The sequence below is a fragment of the Sander lucioperca genome, chromosome 16 (assembly GCF_008315115.2).
Source record: "Sander lucioperca isolate FBNREF2018 chromosome 16, SLUC_FBN_1.2, whole genome shotgun sequence".
Taxonomy (NCBI): Eukaryota; Metazoa; Chordata; class Actinopteri; order Perciformes; family Percidae; genus Sander; species Sander lucioperca.
In genome coordinates this window covers 31,848,342-31,871,262 of record NC_050188.1, presented here as the reverse complement: position 1 = coordinate 31,871,262, position 22,921 = coordinate 31,848,342, and the positions used below count along the sequence as shown (strand labels likewise).

General features: G+C 42.3%; 2 protein-coding genes and 1 long non-coding RNA gene across 7 annotated transcripts in view; 1 reads left to right on the top strand and 2 right to left on the bottom strand.

The window, feature by feature from the left end:
• Positions 1-20,161, top strand: part of LOC116046349 — a 50,725-nt gene extending 30,564 nt beyond the window's left edge. Inside the window, exon 3 of the long non-coding RNA XR_004104110.1 lies at positions 20,127-20,161. This is a non-coding gene — a long non-coding RNA (uncharacterized LOC116046349). The remainder of the gene's footprint in view (positions 1-20,126) is intronic.
• The window catches only part of LOC116046339, a 68,200-nt gene that overhangs the window by 13,537 nt on the left and 31,742 nt on the right, over positions 1-22,921 (bottom strand). The window lies entirely within an intron of this gene.
• LOC116039732 (major histocompatibility complex class I-related gene protein-like) overlaps positions 1-22,921 on the bottom strand; it is a 112,765-nt gene that overhangs the window by 83,022 nt on the left and 6,822 nt on the right. Inside the window, exon 1 of one of the 4 annotated variants that reach the window (XM_035992792.1) lies at positions 7,378-7,599. The exons of 2 other annotated variants lie outside the window; for them this stretch is intronic. In XM_035992792.1, coding sequence (XP_035848685.1) covers positions 7,378-7,435 — 58 coding nt within the window. In that variant the 5' untranslated portion in view covers positions 7,436-7,599. Of the gene's footprint in view, positions 1-7,377; positions 7,600-22,921 lie in introns of those variants that run through there. One more of the 4 variants, XM_035992789.1, reaches the window with a different exon arrangement.

The following is a 22,921-nucleotide window of genomic DNA, read 5'->3' as shown; positions in this document are numbered from 1 at the left end:
TTACATTACACATCCATCCTCACCACTGGTTTACACACTCTACCAAACCTGGTCACGGTCAGTCCTTCCGGTGTTACTGTAGGACCTTTATTATTGTTGCTCAGTCCTTGTGGTATTTCTTCTGTTGACTCTTTGACTGTGTGCCCAGTGTCTGTGTTCTCCTTTTCTGCTCCCCTTGGTATCAGTTGTAGATGACCCCTATTTCTTCTCACCTCCCCTCCCCTTGGTGACTTCACCTGGTAGGAGCGTGGAGTGCAGCTGTCTTGAATGACCACTGCTGGTCCTTTCCACTCCCTTTCCTTGTCCAGTTTTGACAGGACCTGATCCCCTGGCAGTAGAAGCGGTAAGTCCCTCACACCATGTCTCCTATTGAAGTAGAACGCCTGTTGTCGTTTTGTCTCCTCATCTCTGCGCCGAATGATGTCTCGGTCTGGCCACTTTGGAATCAGGTTCCTTTTGAGTGACGGTAGCGTGGTCCGGATCTTGCGACCCATGAGCATTTCTGCAGGGCTCACTCCCGTAGAGCTTGTGGGTGTGGCCCTGTAGCACATTATAGCCAATAATGGATCTTCCTGCTTGAGGATGCGTTTGGCTGTCCGGACAGCACGCTCCGCGTGCCCATTTCCTTGTGGGTTGTGTGGGCTGGATGTAGTATGTTCTATGTCATACTGTGTGCAAAAGTCTCTCCAGGCCTCACTAGTGTATTGTGGCCCGTTGTCACTGACTATCTGTTCAGGGATGCCAAATCTCGCGAATGTAACTTTCATTGACCTTACCACCTGGTCTGTTGTGGTTGACGTCAAATGTAAGATTTCTAGGTAACGTGAGTAGTAATCTGATATCACTATGTATTGTTTTCCTTTATACTCACAGATGTCGGTGGCTATCTTCTGCCACGGTCTCTCCGGCAGAGGAGTTGGTTGTAGCGGCTCTTTGCGCTGTGTGCGTCTGTTTGTCTGGCAGAAGCGGCATGTGTCAACCTTGTGCTTGATATCCGCTGATATCCTCGGCCACCACACTGTTTCCTGTGCACGTTCTCTGCATTTTGACACACTTTGGTGTCCTTCATGTATGCGGTCTAATATTTCTTGTCTCATGGACTGTGGAATAACGATGCGACAACCTATTGTGATGAGGCCGTCACACACAGACAAGGAGTCTTTCATTGTGTAATAGTCTTTAACACTGTCTGTGATGCTACTCACATGCTTGGGCCATCCATCTCTGATCAGCTGCTGAACCTTTTGGAGCAGCTCATCCTCTTGTGTGGCTGTCTTGATCCTGTCCAGCTTGTGTTGTGAAATAGGCCAGCTGTGAGCCACTGCATTTACATGGCAAGCGATGATCGCCTCCGTTGTGTTGTCTTTGATGGGGCTGCGTGACAGGGTGTCTGCGATGACCAGCGTCTTTCCCGGTGCATATTCAGCTTTTGCGTTAAATCGCATGAGTCGCATCAAGAGTCTTTGACACCTCACTGGTACTGTATCTAAATCTTTACTATTTATCAGTGGGACCAATGGCTTGTGATCTGTGATCAATCTGAATTTCTCCATGCCTACCAGGTATTTCTCAAACCTCTCACAGGCCCATACTCCTGCTAAACATTCCTTTTCAATTTGCGCATACCTGGTTTCTGCGTCTGACAATCTTCTTGAGCAGTAGGCAACTGGCTTCCAGCTTTCGTCATTCAGTTGCAATAGAACGCCTCCTAGCCCGAAACTGCTCGCATCTGCTGAAACAGCCGTCTGTCTTTGTGGGTCATAGTGAGCCAGGACGGGTGATGTAATGAGGGCTTCTTTCAGCTGCTGAAACGCTTGATGCTGCGGCTGGTCCCAGGTCCAGGCGGTCCTTTCTTTCAGAAGGTCATACAGAGGGCCCGCTGCTGTTGCCATGTCTGGTATGTATTTGCTCATATAGTTTATCATGCCCAATGCACGCTTTAACTCATGCACGTTGGCGGGCTCTTGTAGCTCACTAATGGCGCTCACTTTGTCTGGATCGGCTCTTACCCCATTGGCGTCCACTATGTGGCCCAGAAATCGCAGCTCTGGTTGTCTGTATACACACTTTTCCTTGTTGAGCTTAAGGCCTGCCTTCTCCATTTTCTCCAGTGTGTTTTGTAGGTGTATGTCATGTGATGCCATATCCCTTCCATGAACAATCACGTCATCCATGTATGCTGCCACGCCCTCCAGCAGTTCGTTCATCTTGCGTTGGAATATTTCTGAAGCGATATTGATTCCGAAGGGCAGTCGCTTGAAGCAGTATCTGCCGAAAGGCGTTATGAAGGTGGTGAGGGTGCTGCTTTCTTCATGTAGTGGTATCTGCCAAAAACCTGACGCTGCGTCAAGTGACGTAAAGACCGTAGATCCCGCTAGCTTAGCTAGTGTCTCTTCTGTTGTGGGCAGTTGGTATCTCTCTCTTCTTATGTTTTCATTCAGTTTTTGGAGCCCCACGCAGATTCTGATGGCACCTGTAGGTTTCATAACTGGCACCATTGGCGCGCACCAGTCTGTTGGTTGGGTCACTTTTACGATCACGCCCTGTTCCTCCATTCGCTGTAGCTCCGCCTGGACTTTAGGAAGAAGTGGCAGAGGGACTCTTCTGGCGGTGTGTACAGCGTATGGGACAGCCCCCTCTTAGGTGGATCTTCACCGGGTCGGTTTTGAGCACCCCCTGGATTCCCACAGCTGTCCTAATCTGCTGTATTCTCTTCACCATCCCCATCTCTACCGCTGTCTCCCTGTCTAGCAGGTTGCTTACTGTAGGCCCTCTTGCTACGTATACGTTAAAGATTTATTTCTTGTTTTTATGCAGTGCGCTAGCAGTGAACTGGCCCATTATGTCCAGTGCCCCGCCCGGGCTATCTAAAGGTCCATCAGGCGCCTCAAGCTTTCTTTCAGGCTTAAGAGCTCTAAATGTTTTCACGTTCATTACAGTGACATCTGCTCCTGTGTCGATTCTAAATCTGACCGGAGTGTGTCCTATACAAATCTCTTCAGTCCACTGTTCAACACTACTTTGCTTTGTCTTACTTACTGCGCCTAGGTAGAAGCTTTCCTCTTCTTCCTTGTTGTGAGTGACTTCCCTCACTAACTTAGAAAAACAATTTCTCTCCCAATGGCCTTTTTTTCCACATTTTCTGCATTCCGACTCTAATGCTGGGCATTTGGTTGGGATTTTGTGTTTTTCTTTCCCGCATCGACGGCACTTGGAAACCCCTGAGCAGTGCTGTCCAACGCTCCCCTCTTTCATCTGCGGTTTTTTCCATTCTTTCTTTATCGGGTGCCTGTGTTTCACTTCTTGCACGGTGAGCTGTGCTTGCTGCTCTTGTTGGGTTATCTGTTGTGCTATTTCTTCCGCTTGCCTCACCATTATCACTGCTTTTTCTAGAGTGAGGTCAGACGTTAATTGCATTCGTCTGGACAGTTCTTTGTCACGGATTCCCACAACCAGTCTGTCTCTAATGTGTTCGTTTTTCTTTTCGCCAAAGTCACAGTTTTCACTCAATTCATGCAGGGCCCGTATGAACATCTCAGCCATTTCGCCTGGCTTCTGTTGTCTCTGGTGGAAACACGCTCTCTCGTGTATTGTGTTCCTCTTCGGTACGAAGTATTCATCAAACTTCGCGAGCACCGTTTCATAATGGTTCTCGTCTTCCTCCTCCGTGAAGACGAATGTTTTTAACATATTTTCGGCTTCATTGCCCATAGCATAGATGAGCGTGCTAACCTGAACGTCACCGTCTTCATAGCTTAACTTTGTTGCCGACCTGAATCGTGTGAACCTCTGTCTCCACGCAGGCCATTCACCCGGCTTTCCAAAGTTGAAGTTCTCCGGTGGTTTAAACTTTGCCATCACGTCGGTTCCGTTTTAGAACACTTCTGACACCATGTCAAATAATGCTGCTGGCGAATACAGTTTATTTGCCCTTAACTCGGCTTTCTTTATTGTTTCATTGTCAACGTCTCCGTAACATACATCAAACGTTTTCTTTCTTTCCTCTTGAACTCTTCCTGTTATGATACGTGTCTGCCTAACAGCACGTTCTTTGATTGGTCACTGGGAAGTACAACTTTATTAACACAACCAATGTCTTGACAGTCTCGTCAGTGATGATTCCGATGAAATCACTCTCTCAAATCTTGTCATCTAACTGCTTCAACACCACGTCCTCTAGAGCCATTTTCATTTCACAGATGGAGTCACTGTGCTGGTAAAGTCCTTCAGATGTGGCGAAATCTGGGCCCTGGATGGCTCTCAGTAGCTCTGTCATCCCCGTATACTGGTTACATGGAATGTCATTTTTGGCCATGTGAAAAACAACTTTCTTCTGAGAACATAGCTTCCTTTTTGATGCGTCGACGGCTTTGTCACATTGGTCTTTCATAGCTGTTTGCAGCGGTTTAATGTTGGCTGCCGAAATGTGATCGCTGCATTTATTGTGCTCTGTGAGACTCAATAGTCTCATATTGGTCGACCCCGAGTAAAGCCATTTTTCCTCCCAGACCTTTTGCACTGACTGCAAAACATTCTCTCCTCTCCCTCTACAAGATCGCACCTCACCCAGGGGAACTTCTCTCTCTTGTCCGGCCTGAACGCCCGCGTTTTTCTTTCCTTTTCTGCTGGAGCCACGGATACCACATCAGCCGTCTCTTCAGAGTAAAAGTCATCTTCTTCATTGTAACAGACGTTAGACCGGCTGCTGCTTGGTTTTATAAAGTAATTTGCGATATTTCCCTGTTTCCCCATGGCTTGGCCTTTGACTTTCCCGCTTGCTTGATGCCGTTTGTAGTTTGTAAACCTACAGCAGTCTACTGCATTCAATCAGTGCGAAAGTGCGACATTTTTTCCTTTACCATATACACTACAGTCTACATCTATTTTCTTTAAATCAATAAAACATGATTGTTCAATAGAACAAAATATATGAGAATCACTGTAGCCTATTTTAACACAATTCAAATTGTGCAGAGGGAATTATTTCCACCGGTCATTCTGACCGGAGACTATTCAAATTTTCAGTCCTCAGAATTTGTTTCCGGCCAATGACCGGTAATTACCGGACAACGGAAACTCTCCTTAATATAAAACAACATTTTATCAGTAGAAATCAAAACATAAACAAACCTCCAGTTTGGTTGAAGCGCTGCTTTACAATTTCAATGTTGACTTTGAAGACCTGCTGGTCACTCACAGAGTTCTCAGTCTGCCTCTGCCAGTACTGAGGATCATCTTCTGTGACTTTGCTCATCCAGTCCTGTTTAGGTTCTTCTCTCTTGGTGTTACTGTCATAGTGACTTATCTGAACGTCATCAACCAATCCAACAGCCACAAACTCTGGGAAGTTTGGGACTCCAGAAGACGCAGTGTAGAAATACTTCAGAGAGTGAACCACTGTAAGAAAATATGAATGTAATAATGTCAGTTTCTATAATACAGTTGTTTAAATCACTGATCAATGTATTTTTTCTGCACACAGAATCAAAAACAACTATACATTCAAGACATCCTAATAATCTCTGCTGTGCAGTCAATAAATGCAAAAAAGAATGTATAGATAAAACTGCTTTTTCATAATAATTTCATTTTGTTGATGTTGTTGTCAGAGGGTCTGTGGATTTCAAATGTTTGAGTATTATTTTTTTTTTAAAACAACTAACAAAAAAAGGAAAATATCTTACCCAGTCCCTTTTTATAAATCTTGACAGTGCTTGAAGTGGGCCGGTACTCACCGGTTCGCAGTACCGGCACTTCTACATTTTACTCTTAAGGTGCTTACACACCAACCAGACGGCAGACCGTCGGCAGAAAAGGCAGTCGGACAGATCAGTCGGGTCCCCGAGGTCTTCGTCAGATTTTGAGCGGCTCATCCACTCGCCATTTCCGGGTGAGCCCCGACTGCCCTGTCTCCGACTGAACATGTTGGGTCGGCACAAATGAAGGCCGACGACTCCTAGGACGGGCGACGGCACGGGACACACCGAACAGACTCGAGTCACCGACCTCGCCAGACGGTCCGACGGCCGTTAATCATCTCTGTGTGTCAGCGCCCAGCGTACCTGCACTTTTTCTTGCGTACCGCTACTTCTCGCATGTAGCCGGTACTCTACCACTGACAGAGAAAGCGTCAGTGTCAGAGAGATTGACCCTTATGAACGTTACATAAACTACACTACCCAGAGGGCGCTACGTGACTTACCTCAGTTCGGAAAAGCTGTCTGATACCTGCAGCCTGACCATAACATATTTTTCACTGCAGAAAACCTAGAAACTAAAAAGAAGTGTGTCGAGTTTGTAAGTTGGGGTCGAAAATCCAGCTGTTCCACTAGCTGCTCCCTCTAGAGGTCTGGAGAACTTCCGTTGTGTAATCTGGATCTGCAGCATTTTTTTTGTTGCATTTGTTTTCGGGGTTTGTGTGCTTTTCTTTTTGCATCGTTTTTTATTTGCAGTGCGTTTATATATTTGGTTGTGTTGTGGTATTTGCAGCGTGTTTGCTGAATGCTGCGCATGTGTTGTCAAATTAATGAAGAATAAAAGACGTAGGCATGCTTTACTGTATGATTGCATTAGTAGCCTATATAAACGTTGCACATCATGCAAACTTTCTTAACGAGAATTGTAGCTTTTCTATCTGCTTAGACAGACAAAAACTCATGATAGACCTTCAAATTAAAGCACAAAGCCTCTTGAAATGATAAAAAAATAAAAAAATAATATATATATATATATATATATATATATATATATATATATATATATATATATATATTTTTTATTATTGTATATATTGTTGGCACATTTATGTGTATATTTATTTTAAGTTCTGATAACCTATACTGTCATATTTTGTGCAGAATTGTGTTCATTGTGGAGACTGTTCACCTTAAAAAGTGTGTTTCCTGTTGTAATTGCAATAGTTAAATAACAATATTCTCTTAAGTGTGTTTTTCAAATGAAGGATTTGTGCAATTGAGAAATATAATTTTCTCTTTCACTTATGTTGTTGGGGGGGGGGCGCTCGAAGGGGGTCTCGCCCTGGGTGTAATTCAATGTAGAACCGCCCCTGCTCAAAGTGCTGCGTGTTTTAACATTAATATCCATCAGACAGTTTCGGTCTTAATGCTCTTAATATTATAAAATAATGTTCGAAATAAGATCTAAAAGTTAAAAAAAACAGACAGGATACAGCCTATACTAACATGATCTATGATAATGGTTTGGTTACTTAACATTTCTATAATCTGCAAGGAAGTCCTATAACTAAACATCAACGACTATCACAATAACCTTAAACTCATAAATACAGTTAATAAAGACAATAAGCATTTTTTATTTTACATTCAACCAACTTAAAAAAAAAGGGTCTTAACTGACTTGCTGCGGCGTCTTGTACCATGAGTCCCAGGAGGAGCAGAACAAGCCAGGTCTTCATTGTGAGCTGTCACTTCTGAACATTTGATAGACTTATTAGCAACTTCTATGTTTGTTTATCCAGAGAAACAGACACCGCCCTTCCAGCTCGAGCACCAGGGTCAACTGAGGATAAAACCAGGAGCGCTGTCATCAACCTTCATCTGGCCAATGGGAATTTAGACTGAGCATCAACGTCACTTGTTACTCGGTGAGCTGACCCACTGAGAGAAAGTAAAATGATGTTATTTCAGCCTGTGTAAGAGGATGGGGAGACATGCGGAACTTCATTGTTTTTGTTTAGTGTATTGCGATCCACATAGCTTACATAACATAAATAGTGAAAAAAAAAGAAAATGTGTCACCTTAATTCATACAGTGTCGTCTTTTTTTTAGCAGACTACTCAACCTTAACACCTGGCTCCAGCTTACATGCAGCATTCACAAGATAGGTTTTATTGACAATTTTAACTCACTCTTTTACAAATAACTCTGCTAACCCACAGACCAGCTATATCATTCCAGTTATAATCAATAATATCAGTAATCAGAGGTGCAGCGCTACACTCTCTTCTGTGCTTCCTTTGGAGCAGCCACCCATTCATAATCCCATAACCACGGTGTCTGTCCCCTGACTGAGATCGGTTAAATCAAACGTAAACCAACAAGGTGCTAGACTTAACAACCTAATTGGAATTAAAACAACCACTGCAACGATAGAACAGAATAGGAGAATCAAATGTGGACTATTAAATATTAGATCTCTGTCTTCTAAAGCAATATTGGTAAACGATCTGATATCAGATAATCAAATTGATCTATTCTGTCTTACCGAAACCTGGCTGGGCCATGAAGAATATGTTAGTCTAAATGAAGCCACTCCTCCCAGTCATAATAATCCTCAAATTCCACGAGGCTCAGGCCGAGGAGGGGGAGTTGCAGCCATATTTGACTCAAGCCGTGCAAATTGTAGTAAACATGTTGGATGTTTCACTCGATACAGTAATGTCCTTAATAACCCCCCCCCCCCCCCCCACACACACACACACACACACACACACACACACACACCAAAGAAAACGGACAAAATCAGACATAAATTTAAATAAATATTTTACAACTCTACATTAGACAATTATTTTCCTCTTTATATTTTATTTACACATGATGTCTGACTGGTGTCATTTCAGTTCATCACATAAAAACAGCTTCTTGTGAATAAAACCTTGTTCTAAAGACTCAGCCAGCTGCACAGACTGCAGATGATCTCTCCACCATTACAGAGAGTTTATTAGTGCTGTTGATGACAGGACAGGACACAGAGACACAGCAGCATCAGGAGGACTGGTAGAGAGGAACTCCACCATGGTGTCCAGGGGACAGGACAGGACACAGAGACACAGCAGCATCAGGAGGACTGGTAGAGAGGAACTCCACCATGGTGTCCAGTGGACAGGACAGGACACAGAGACACAGCAGCATCAGGAGGACTGGTAGAGAGGAACTCCACCATGGTGTCCAGGGGACAGGACAGGACACAGAGACACAGCAGCATCAGGAGGACTGGTAGAGAGGAACTCCACCATGGTGTCCAGTGGACAGGACAGGACACAGAGACACAGCAGCATCAGGAGGACTGGTAGAGAGGAACTCCACCATGGTGTCCAGGGGACAGGACAGGACACAGAGACACAGCAGCATCAGGAGGACTGGTAGAGAGGAACTCCACCATGGTGTCCAGTGTTGGCTCAGAGGTTTTGTGGACTTTAAATGTTTAAGTGTAACATTAAAACACAACTGATGAAATGATGAATATCCAACCCCTTGAGAAGCTCTCCTTGTGTCAAATATTTCTGATCACCACTGTTTTATGTTAACTCTTGTGTTGTCCTCGGGTCAAATTTGACCCGTTTTCAAAGTTTTTTATATCAGAAATATGAGTTTCTTAGCTTCTCCGGGAACCATCACCTTATCGTGGTGGAGAGGTTTGTGTGTCCCTATGAACCTGAGGGCTGTGTTGCCTGGAGCTTCGTGCTCCTGGTAGGGTCTCCCAAGGCAAAGTGGTCTCAGGTGAGGGGCCAGACAAAGAATGGTTCAAAAACCCTATGAAAAAACGAGGTAGAGATGATGTGACCCTGCCCGGAGGAAGCCCGGGGCCCCCGTCTGGAGCCAGGCCCAGATGGAGGGCCCGTCAGCGAGCGCCTGGTGGCCGGGTTTGCCACGGAGCCCGGCCGGGCACAGCCCGAAAAAGCTACGTGGCACCTCTCTCTCCAACCCATGGGCCCACCACCTGTGGGAGGAACCGCTGGGGTCGGGTGCGCTGCCACATGGGTGGCAGTGAAGGTCAGGGGCCTCAACGGACCAGACCCGGGCAGCAGACGCTGGCTCTGGGGACGTGGAACGTCACCTCTCTGTGGGGGAAGGAACCGGAACTTGTGCGGGAGGTGGAGCGCTACCAGTTGGATCTGGTGGGGCTTACCTCTACGCACAGTCTCGGTTCTGGAACCATACTCCTGGATAGGGGTTGGACTCTTTTCTTCTCCGGAGTTGCCCAGGGTGTGAGGCGCCGGGCGGGTGTGGGGATACTCACAAGCCCCCGGCTGAGCGCCGCTACGTTGGAGTTTACCCCGGTGGACGAGAGGGTCGCCTCCCTACGCCTGCGGGTTGTGGGGGGGAAAACTCTGACTATTGTTTGTGCGTATGCACCAAACAAGAGCTTGGAGTATTCGGCCTTCTTGGAGACCTTGAATGGAGTCCTGTATGGGGCTCCAGTGGGGGACTCCATAGTTCTGCTGGGGGACTTCAACGCGCACGTGGGCAATGATGGAGACACATGGAGAGGCGTGATTGGGAGGAACGGCCTCCCTGATCTAAACCAGAGTGGTTGTTTGTTGTTGGACTTCTGTGCTAGTCATGGATTGTCTATAACGAACACCATGTTCGAACATAGGGATGCTCATAAGTGTACTTGGTACCAGAGCACCCTAGGCCAAAGGTCAATGATCGATTTTATAATCGTTTCATCTGATCTGAGGCCGTATGTTTTGGACACTCGGGTGAAGAGAGGGGCAGAGCTGTCAACTGATCACCATCTGGTGGTGAGTTGGGTCAGAGGGTGGGGGAAGACTCTGGACAGACCTGGTAAACCCAAACGGGTAGTGCGGGTGAACTGGGAACGTCTGGAGGAGGCCCCTGTCCGACAGACTTTCAACTCACACCTCCGGCGGAGCTTTTCGTGCATCCCTGTGGAGGCTGGGGGCATTGAACCCGAGTGGACAATGTTCAAAGTTTCCATTGCTGAAGCTGCGGCGGGGAGCTGTGGTCTTAGGGTCTTAGGTGCCTCAAGGGGCGGCAACCCACGAACACAGTGGTGGACACCGGTGGTCAGGGAAGCCGTCCGACTGAAGAAGGAGTCTTTCTGGGATATGTTATCCCAGGGGACTCCGGAGGCAGTTGCAAGGTACCGAAGGGCCCGAAGGGCTGCAGCCTCTGCCGTGAAAGAGGCAAAGCAGCGGGTGTGGGAGAAGTTCGGAGAAGACATGGAGAAGGACTTTCGGTCGGCACCAAGGTGCTTCTGGAAAACCGTTCGCCACCTCAGGAGGGGGAAGCGGGGAACCATCCAAGCTGTGTACAGTAAGGATGGGACGCTGTTGACCTCAACTGAGGAGGTAATAGGGCGGTGGAAGGAGCACTTTGAGGAACTCCTAAATCCGACTAATACGCCCTCTATGGTAGAGGCAGAGCTGGAGGATGATGGGGGATTGTCGTCAATTTCCCTGGTGGAAGTTGCTGAGGTAGTTAAACAACTCCACAGTGGCAAAGCCCCAGGGATTGATGAGATCCGTCCAGAAATGCTTAAAGCTCTGGGTGTGGAGGGGTTGTCTTGGTTGACACGCCTCTTCAACATTGCGTGGAAGTCGGGGACGGTGCCTAAGGAGTGGCAGACCGGGGTGGTGGTTCCCCTTTTCAAAAAGGGGGACCAGAGGGTGTGTGCCAATTACAGGGGTATCACACTTCTCAGCCTCCCCGGTAAAGTCTACTCCAAGGTGCTGGAAAGGAGGGTTCGGTCGATAGTCGAACCTCAGGTTGAAGAGGAACAATGCGGATTCCGTCCTGGTCGTGGAACAACGGACCAGATCTTTACTCTTGCAAGGATCCTGGAGGGAGCCTGGGAGTATGCCCAACCGGTCTACATGTGTTTTGTGGATCTGGAGAAGGCGTATGACCGGGTCCCCCGGGAGATACTGTGGGAGGTGCTGCGGGAGTATGGGGTGAGGGGGTCCCTTCTCAGGGCCATCCAATCTCTGTACGACCAAAGCGAGAGCTGTGTCCGGGTTCTCGGCAGTAAGTCGGACTCGTTTCAGGTGAGGGTTGGCCTCCGCCAGGGCTGCGCTTTGTCACCAATCCTGTTTGTAGTATTTATGGACAGGATATCGAGGCGTAGTCGGGGTGGAGAGGGATTGCAGTTCGGTGAGCTGGGGATCTCATCGCTGCTTTTTGCGGATGATGTGGTCCTGATGGCATCATCGGCCTGTGACCTTCAGCACTCACTGGATCGGTTCGCAGCCGAGTGTGAAGCGGCTGGGATGGGGATCAGCACCTCTAAATCGGAGGCCATGGTTCTCAGCAGGAAACCGATGGAGTGCCTTCTCCAGGTAGGGAATGAGTCCTTTCCCCAAGTGAAGGAGTTCAAGTACCTTGGGGTCTTGTTCGCGAGTGAGGGGACAATGGAGCGGGAGATTGGTCGGAGAATCGGCGCAGCGGGTGCGGTATTACATTCAATTTATCGCACCGTTGTGACGAAAAGAGAGCTGAGCCAGAAGGCAAAGCTCTCGATCTACCGGTCAGTTTTTGTTCCTACCCTCACCTATGGTCATGAAGGCTGGGTCATGACCGAAAGAACAAGATCCAGGGTACAAGCGGCCGAAATGGGTTTCCTCAGGAGGGTGGCTGGCGTCTCCCTTAGAGATAGGGTGAGAAGCTCAGTCATCCGTGAGGAGCTCGGAGTAGAGCCGCTGCTCCTTCGCGTCGAAAGGAGCCAGTTGAGGTGGTTCGGGCATCTGGTAAGGATGCCCCCTGGGCGCCTCCCTAGGGAGGTGTTCCAGGCACGTCCAGCTGGGAGGAGGCCTCGGGGAAGACCCAGGACTAGGTGGAGGGATTATATCTCCAACCTGGCCTGGGAACGCCTCGGGATCCCCCAGTCGGAGTTGGTTAATGTGGCTCGGGAAAGGGAAGTTTGGGGTCCCCTGCTGGAGCTGCTACCCCCGCGACCCGTTACCGGATAAGCGGACGAAGATGGATGGATGGATGGATGGAGTTTCTTAACAACCAAATTGCCCCAAAATAATTTGGATGCATGCATGTACGTTGTATGGAGCCCACACAACATATACATCCATGCATCCATGTTCTTCACAGGTAAGATTAATGATTACTTCCATTGAAGTTTGATTGTTTTATTTTATGTCATGGCATTTGAAAAAAATGTTTAAATGGTTTCAAAACAGCATCCTGACCAAACTCTGACATAAACCAGTCTGTGATTCACTCAACATCCTCTGATCTTAACTATTCTATTAGTCAAAATAATTTATAATATCTGCTTTTTTCAAACTAAAAAAATAGGTATAGGTAGGTATATAATAATCATTTTATTAGGTTTATTGGCCAAGAATTAAAAAAAAAAAACGTTGAAAAGAGGGACAAAAACGTTTCAAAAAGTGCCAAAAGCATAAAAAAAGCATAAAAAAGTCAGAAAAAAACAACGCATTTTTCAATTTTGACCCAGAATGACAAGTTCAGGGACGACGGTGAAGACAACACAAAGGTTAAACCATATCTTCTGAATGTTATAATAGAAAGTCTCACTACATTTTAAAAAGTTCTCTGACCTGTTTTTGACCATCTTTCCTAAAATAACTGTACATTATTTTCTCATTAAGAAAAAAACATGTTTTCATGATCTCATCATGTCTTAAATTCATCCCTGAACTGATGTTTTCTCTCTAAAGCCTCATTCCAAGAGCTTTTTCTTACTTTATTATGTTGTAAAAGAAGGACTTCCTCAGCCTTCTGTAGATTTACCGATGAAATCATTGTTCTTCTCCAAATGAAAAACAAAGTCACTGTCCTCATTTAACAACTTCTGCCAGGGGTCAAAATCAAAAAAGGTTTTAGAAATCTATCCAGGAATTACATTTCTTTCAAACAGATATATTACTTCAACTTCACGTGAGGAACTGATGATGGAAGAGATGTGTGTTTCTGTGTATGGACAAATGTATTTCCTCATTGATTTTGTCCCCTCTACCCTTTGTTAAAGAGTCGATGTTGTCGTATACGACAGAACAATACATAGGCCTACTTTATGTCTTAAATAATATCTTCAGATCAATACAGCGTAGAGACTTACTTAGAGAAATGCGCCGTTTCAACGAGGTCCTCTAACATGTGTAAGGTTACAACCCCCCCAATAATCAGAAAAGGCCAGGTTAATGGAGTCATTAAATGACAGAGTGGTGCGGCAAGTAAATATTTGTTGTTAAGATGTGCAAAATTTCTAAGAAATAAAAAAAATCCTAAAACACGTGGAATGTTCTGAAGATGCAGAAAGCTTTGAACAACCCAGCAGATTATTTAATGAATAATAATAATGATAATATTTCCATGTATGAAGACATTTGCATGAAGAAAAGGCACAATTTGTTGCAGAAAAGTTCACCAGAATGCAGTAAATGAAGCGTTTGATGCTCCAAATTTCCTGGGGGACGACCACCAGACACCCCGGTTATAATATGTCCCCCCCCCCCCCCAATGTTGAGACAAACGTTCTCTCTAGATAGGTGGTGATCTCTTATTTTTAATTGTCATTCCTGTGTGCTGTGCTGGTATTTTAAAAGATTTAGTAACAGACAGCTTATGTTGTGCCAATAAGATTTGTCTTCTGAACATTAATGATTTAAAAATGACAAAATAGACACAATTTAAATGAAAGTACGTCGATATATAATCATGTGTAGCCTTCTCTGGAACGTACCACAAATGTAGCTGCTGAGATAAACTGAAGTCATCAAAGTAAGATGCTGATAATCACAACATGGAGAACATCAACTTTGGTTTTTTAAACCAGGAAAAAGTGGTTTTGTTGTCGATTCCATCGGTTTTGTTTTTTCATTATGATAAAAATAAAACTAAACAAGCTGCCAATGTAAAGGTCCTCTTTTTAAAACAACTATTTCAGACGCTGTGAGTCATCCATATTCAATTCACCTTTCCTTTATATCAATAAACTAAAGATCATAAAGTTTACAGGACAAAGGACAGAAACAAACTAAATGTAGCCAAAATATTCATATAATCGTAGCTACAGTCACAGATGTGTAAGCATGTGGAATCACAAAAAGAGAAGATTTGTAATATTAAGGACTTTATTGAAAAGCAAAACAGACGTACAAAAGGAATAAAATATCAATCAAATCAAATCAAATATCCCAACACAGGAAGTGACTTGGAGCATCGCTGTTTCTTTAAGTTTAAAAAAATAAGACAGAAAACGTCCCTCCTCCCAAAATAGCAGGAAATATTTACATTTCTATCAGTGAGCTGAGAAGCTGAAAACATCACAACCCTTTGTCTCAGCTAAAACTAAAACATAATAATGTTTCAAAACAGATCAAAAGATAGATATTACGAAAACAAAAAACAACAACGCACTCCTGATTAATTAAGAAAAATCTCAAAGACATAAATTATTTCTTACTTCGGCCTGGTTGGAATCAAAACAAGATCTTCAGTTTTAAAGAAATATACAAACTAACTATTTACACAACTGGAAAATAAATGTTGAACTGATGATTATATATTCACCAGAAGAACACAGATAGAGAACATTTACACCTACGGGACATTTCGGGTGTCTAATCTCCTCAGCATAGTTTCTGGATGTTGCTGACTGATGTTGCTGACTGACTGATGTTGTTGACTGATTTGCAGCGTTGCCCCCGGTGATCTGATCCAACCAGAGAACCAAAGGATGACTTTCTCACTAGAAATAGTGAAGAAAACTCTACTGGCTGACAAATATCTGTTATCTCAAGGTTGATATCATCATATCGCTGCCACACCCTAGGAGTGGATGTATGGAGATGAATGTATGTACGTGTGTTTATGTGTAACAATGTGTTAACATCAGTGTTGGGAGTAACGCGTTACAAAAGTAACGCAATTACAGTAATGTATTCCTTTTTGCTGTAACGCAGTAATATAACGCATTACTAATTAAATTTCGGTAATATTATACTCGTTACAATCTCAGTAGCGCGAGTTACAACGCACTTTAACGCAACATTTAGTGGTGCATTGTTTTTTTAAGAATTCACCAACACCGCGACACATTTCTTCACAGGAAAAAAAAAAAAGCTGTATTATTTTCCTGTCGCTGTATTCGATGGTTGAGATGACTGCAGAGACAGATACATTTGCGTGATGGATATTATTTTCAGGAGTTATTAGTCAGTTACTGTCAGCCTGACAGACATGTTGCTTCTCAGTAAGCTAGCAAGAGTAGGCTCAAAGAATTTCTAATATGGTAGACGTAGACGGGCTTTGGTAGGCTACACAACAGACAACTTCCGTGTAGCTTACTTCAAAATAAAAGCACTTCCTGTGACGCTTCGCAGTAAAACTAAATTACTGTTAAATAAGGTTGTGTAGGCTACCTTTTCACAAATCAGCTGTAAATCAAGTACTGTAAATAATGTTAATAGTGAGTTTTAATCACACTATAATTGAACATTTCCTTTAGAGTGTTTTAACCTAAACATGAATTTCTTATTGAAGTGCTATAAACAAACATTTTACAACAATGCCATACTTTTGAGTATTTTCATTTTCTCCTACTTGCCTATTATATGTTTTACTTATCTATTTTGCATAGCTTTAGTTACTTTGCATATTTATATTAATTATACAAAATATGAATAATCTATGATGTATTAAAGTGGATAAAGACGAGACTTTATTGATCGGGTGGTGAAATTCACAAGCTAGCTGCCAAATCAAACTTCCCCTGTTATTTTGGTGAAAGTAACTCAAAAGTAATGCAAAAGTAGTGTAACGCATTACAATTCAGAGACAGTAATATTGTAATAACTAATTACTCTCAAATGACAGTAACTAGTAATCTATAATGTATTACATTTTGGAAGTAACTTGCCCAACACTGGTTAACATGTTATCAATATTGATTTAACCAGAAAAGCCCGACAGCAGAAGTATCAAACTGTAACTATGGAGGATTTCATTTAGATAGACACACAGATCTTTATCATGTATGAAGAGAGCTGGGATGCTTTCACTGATTTGAATCTTGTTTTTTTACTTCTCTTCAAAAATAATCATCCTCATTTTAATTAACCAACATTTAAACAAATATTTTATCAGAGGAAAAGTTTAAATGAACTTAATGATCCAAATAATTTAATGTCATCATTTCATTTTGATCATATTTGGAAAATATTTTTCAAACTAATTTTCTTTCTTTGTATTCCAATCAATGAACATCTCCAACTAGATCCCAGCCCTGATTCTACCAGTTTATGACCTGATGATGAAGAACTGATGACTTCAGTTTATGGAGGAGAACGTGGCTCCGCTGATTGATCCACTGCAACATGTATCCATAAACCTAAAGACACAAAAAATAAAATAAATTACATAAAATAATAAACAAAATCATTTACCAAAAATATCTGGAGTTTAATTCCACAAAGTCACATAAATACAGTATCATTTAGACCTAAAATATCAACGATTCAGTCATGTAATTGACATTTTGTAATTATTTATATGCTTTAGAAATACAATTGTTTATTTTAAATTGGTTCGAACCATTTTAATAAATTGTCACTGTTTTTCTAAAGGTTCATATTTGAGTTTTTAATATTAGACTTTATCTGCTGATGTGAAGGGTTCTGAAATCATCTGTTCCTTTCTCTTAATAATCTCACTTCACTTCTTATTAAACAGTTTCCCCTTTGTTGTGGAAAATCAACAGAAAGTCAGAGATGTTCTTTACAGCTCCAATGTGTCCCAGAGGTTTCCCAGTGGATGAAGAACCAATCCCAGAAGGTTTCACAGAGTTTAAGGCAGCTCTGTTTAACAACAGCTGATAATAGTTCATGTCCCGTATGAAGCTACTCACTGTGTTCAGGGTGATGGGTTTAGAATTAAATCTCTTGATTCAGTTTCTCATTGACCTCAGAGCTGTCAGGAGATGGAGGGCATTTGGCTAGCAAAAACAAGTCATTTATTTTTTATTTTTGGCAGAGTATATTCTAACACCTTCCCAGTGGATATGATCCCCTCTTCTAGTCACTCAAATCTCTTCTACCTTTCTGTTTTTATCTTACTTCACTTCTTTTCCTCACTTCTCTCTTCCAGAAGGAGAGGACCATGCAGAGACTGACTGTAGTGTATAATGAGATCAAACTGCCTTTAAAACAACCAAGATGGTGTAGCCAAATGTTTGGTAGTGTTGGTGTGCCTACCTGTTCTGCCTTAATAAGAAAACTTATTTATTAATATGTGTAGAATGTCAGTCTCAGAAAACAGAATTATACAAGCTTTAGCACACATGGATTTTACATAACCACAAAAAACACCCAAAATGTTACCATGGCAATATTAATGTATTTGGGGTATTTTATACTGTAGGTGGTATAAACTACAGCACATTACATCTAAACAGAGTTGATTTGGAGAAGGTAATCAGGTAAACATCCAGACTGTGGAGACATTGGTGCTCCTGTTTGTATATTACAGCTGAAGGTTGTTGACCTTTTATTAATGTATATGAATTGTACTATATATTTATTGCTATATTTTTGTAAATATTGTCCTTTTTTTATTGTACTATGGACCTTCCATTTGTGTCCTGAATGAAGTCATTATTATTACATCATCATGCTATACATCTCACAAAAAGGCTTTTTATTAATCCACTGTCCCTGGTACAAAAAATAAACTTTGCAAAAGTCCAAAAATGTATATATATATATATATATATATATATATATATATATATATATATATATACATACACACATACACACACTTCTACAATGTCTGTGCGTTTTTTATTTCCATTTGAAAAGTGCAAAGAAAAAAGCCAAAAAACTACAAAATACAATACTTCTCAAAAACACACCCACATCAATCACCTTTCCAATGATGTCAGGCACACCCCAGAGTGTCAAAGTATATGGGAGCTGTACCACTTTTAATTTGGGTATGACGTTTAGACCAAAAAGCATGGATTTCAAGCGTTTCTTCAGCCACTTCTTTCTACAACAGTCGAGAACCCTTTTGACATTATGTTAAAACATGATGTAATCTGAAAACTGCTGCCCTGATTAAAAAAACAATGCAACTGATCTCAGCTGGTATTCTGTCTAGAATGGAGTGGAAATTTATAAGTGACCCCAAACTTTTGACCGGTAGTGTATATTTGTCTCTTCTAGTCATATCATAATGATATTCACTGAGCCTATCACCGCTTACTGCTGAAGTTTGAAGTTCGCTTCACTTTTAAAGGTGCTGTAGGTAGGATTGTGAAGATCCAGGACTTAGCCAAAAAATGTGAACATCGACAACTTCTCAGTCCCTCCCCCCTTTCTGCTAAAGCCCAAAACGGTCTCCTAAGCCCCCCCCAAAAGGGAGAATGAATGCGTGTGCCTGAGCAGTGATTGACACGCAGTTAGATCCCCCCCTGGCCCTGATTGGTGCATCTAAACAGGGAGCGGTGGATTTTTGCAAATCGCACTACAGGCTGTAGGTGGTGCCAGAGGAGCTGGATTTTTTTTTAAATAACCTGCTTCATGTAGTTCTACTGGAACATATGGTCAGTTTCAGAAAATATGACAGAAAGTTAGTTTTATAAGTCTTACCTACTGCATCTTTAAAGTCTGGATCAAAACATTCATTTTAAGTCTAAAATCGAAATACTGAGAAAGAAATGAGGCAATCTTTCTGTTTGAGTCTCTCACCTTTCTTCTTTCTGTAAACTAGGACTCCGATCACAGCGAGGAGGACGAGAGCCAGAACAACCACTGCAGCAATGATGTAAATATAAACAGGATTCTCTGTTGATCAGAAAACAACAAAAAATAGTCCCAACCTGAACAGATGAAGCAGTTAGAAGAGAAGAACATCCATTTATCAACCAGACCACAAACCTGTACACAGACACTTTATGTTACATTTACAAAAGAGGTTAAAAAAGAAGTGTTTTGTAGGTTTTATTACTGAAATGTTTCTTTTTCATTAAATCAAAGCTATATAACCGGTGGGCAGACAGCACAAACATCATGGTGGTGGACAACCATCATTTCTCCAAAGCAGTTTAAAACTTTTAGTTTACATTACTGTAAAAGTAAAAATTGGTTCTATTTCATATAGGCTTCGCCCTCTAAGAGCTGTTACTATTGGCAACAGCTCTTACAGGGCGAAGCCTATACTCATAGAATCTGGAGTTACAATAACGTAACTATCATTTAATGATCTAATCCTTAAAGTTATATATAAAAAAACTAGATAAAAGAAATTGACAACAAAACCATTTAAGGAAACAAAACTTCCCATCCAACACAAAAAATACATGAACTACAGGACTGTTAGAGTAAACTAGATGTTTCCTTCCTCACTTCTGATTCCAGTCTTTCCTCTGTTGGTCCTGATCTTTGCCAGTTTGGTGATGATGTCGTCCTTCACACCAGAGAGCTGAAACACACAGTCGTACCTCCTCCAGTCTTCAGCTGGGACTGATGAAAGGTCCAGGTCAGCACTCATCTGGAAGGATCCATCGTGGTTGGGGAGGATCTCTCCGAGGTCCACGTCCTCATGAAGCTCCTCTCCATCTTTCCTCCAGAACATCATGGCTCTGTCAGGGTAGAAACCTGTAGCGTGGCAGCTGACTGGAGAGGAGGGAGACTTCTGGAGGAGAGACACTGAGGGAAGATCTGCAGAGTGAAGACAAATACTTTATTATTATTTACTGGAGATTAATATTCTCATTCCTGTTTGATGTCATGTATTTTAAATGCATTTTTTATGAAATGCAAATAAACCTCACTGAAGTGTAAAAAAGGGAGGTGAGATAGATTAAAAAGGGAGGACAGGGAGTGTGAGAAAGACAGAAAGAGACAGAGAGACAAACTGAGACAAACAGAAAGAAAGAGAGAAAAAAGTGAGGAAAAGAGTGGTGATAAATGCAAAGAGGAGAGGAAGGCAGAGAGATGAAGAGAAGTGAGAACATGAGAGAAAGAGAAAGAGAAAATGTGTGTAAACTGAGACAAAGTGGGTCTCTGTTGTTTATTATTTATTGTAATGTTACTGTTGGTTAGAACCCCAAGAAGAAATGTTAACATTGTTGTATCCATTAAACTCCATCAGGTCATGTGATTCTACCTGTTCTCAGCAGAGAGCTCCTCCCATAGTTCACATACTTCTTCAGCCACTCAGGACACTCCTGGGTCAGGTAGTGTTTTTTCTGAGCTATCTTAGCTTTGTTATTGTCCCACCTGTGTTTGGTGATGACAGCCTGTTGTTTTGGAGCAATCCATGACTCTGTCTTCAGGTCAAATGATATAAAGGCTTCTCCATCATAACCAAACTGATCATAACCACTGACCTCTCCAGTCTCATCATCCCACTCACAGCCGTACATCCACTGGTAAACATGGGCACCTGAAAGAGAGAGAGAGAGAGAGAGAGAGAGAGAGAGAGAGAGAGAGAGAGAGAGAGAGAGAGAGAGAGAGAGAGAGTCATCTGTTAACAGTTGATAACTCAAACTAATAATTATTTTCATTATCAATTATTTTTTATTAATCAATTAACCAAACACATTTAAACAAAGAAAAGCAGCAACATTCTCACATTTCTTTTTAATAAAAGACTTAAATAAATATTTGATTATCAAAATTGATGTCAATTAATTTTCATTAATCAACTAATAGATTATTGACTAATAGTTTCATCACTTTATATGTTTATTACGACACAGACACACTGAGGTCAATTAAATCTAATCTACTCTGTAGTTCTGATAAATATTTAGGGTTCAAAATATTTATTCTTGTCATTATTGATTATGTAAAGATTATTTTTGATACATCTAAATAAATGTTTACAATGTCAAATGAAATGTTGAAAACTGTTGATCAGAAGTTGTGAGAGTGTGAGATGAAATCTTCTAATAGTTTCTTCTGTCTGATCAACACTCAACTCTATTTCATATTAAATGATATTAAACAGAGAAAAGCTGAAAATTATCATATTTGAGAAACTGAAACTAGAAAACATAAAACAGACTTTGTTCTTAATAAAAGACTAAAATAAAGATCTGATTATCAAAGTTTTTGTCAATTAATTTCCTGTAATCAACTAATAGATTATTGACTACTAGTTTGATCCCTTTCTCTGTTTATGATGGTCCAGACCAGGACTGAACCATTCATGGTGTTCACATAGATCAGATAATGGTGAAGAGAGACATGAATCACATGTTTGGTTAACATCTGATTTAACAGTTTTATTCCTCTTTTTATTATTAAATTATTATAATTAAATAATTAATAATTAAATATTATTATTATATATATTGTAAAAATTATTAAATGATATTAATAACCCTCGTCTTGTCCTCGGCTCAAATCTGACCCATTTTCAAAGATTATGAGAACAGAAATATGGCTTTCTTTCAACCAAACTGCCCCAAATATAACAATGGATGCGTGGATGTACGTTGTGTGGAACCTCATACGACATTTTAACAAATGAATGATTACTTCCTTTGCATTGTGGGTGTTTTATTCCATTTTTATAGCATTTGAAAAAAATAATTGAAATGGTTTCAAAACAGTATCCTGAAACTAAACTTTGAAATTCTGTGATCCACTCAACATCCTCTGATCTTTACTATTAGTCCAAATCAGTCATCATTTCTGCTTTTTTAACTAAAAGAAAAGTTGGTATATCCATCCATCCATCCATCTTCTTCCGCTTATCCGGTAACGGGTCGCGGGGGGTAGCAGCTCCAGCAGGGGACCCCAAACTTCCCTTTCCCGAGCCACATTAACCAGCTCCGACTGGGGAATCCCGAGGCGTTCCCAGGCCAGGTTGGAGATATAATCCCTCCACCTAGTCCTGGGTCTTCCCCGAGGCCTCCTCCCAGCTGGACGTGCCTGGAACACCTCCCTAGGGAGGCGCCCAGGGGGCATCCTTACCAGATGCCCGAACCACCTCAACTGGCTCCTTTCGACGCGAAGGAGCAGCGACTCTACTCCGAGCTCCTCACGGATGACTGAGCTTCTCACCCTATCTCTAAGGGAGACGCGAGCCACCCTCCTGAGGAAACCCATTTCGGCCGCTTGTACCCTGGATCTCGTTCTTTCGGTCATGACCCAGCCTTCATGACCATAGGTGAGGGTAGGAACGAAAACTGACCGGTAGA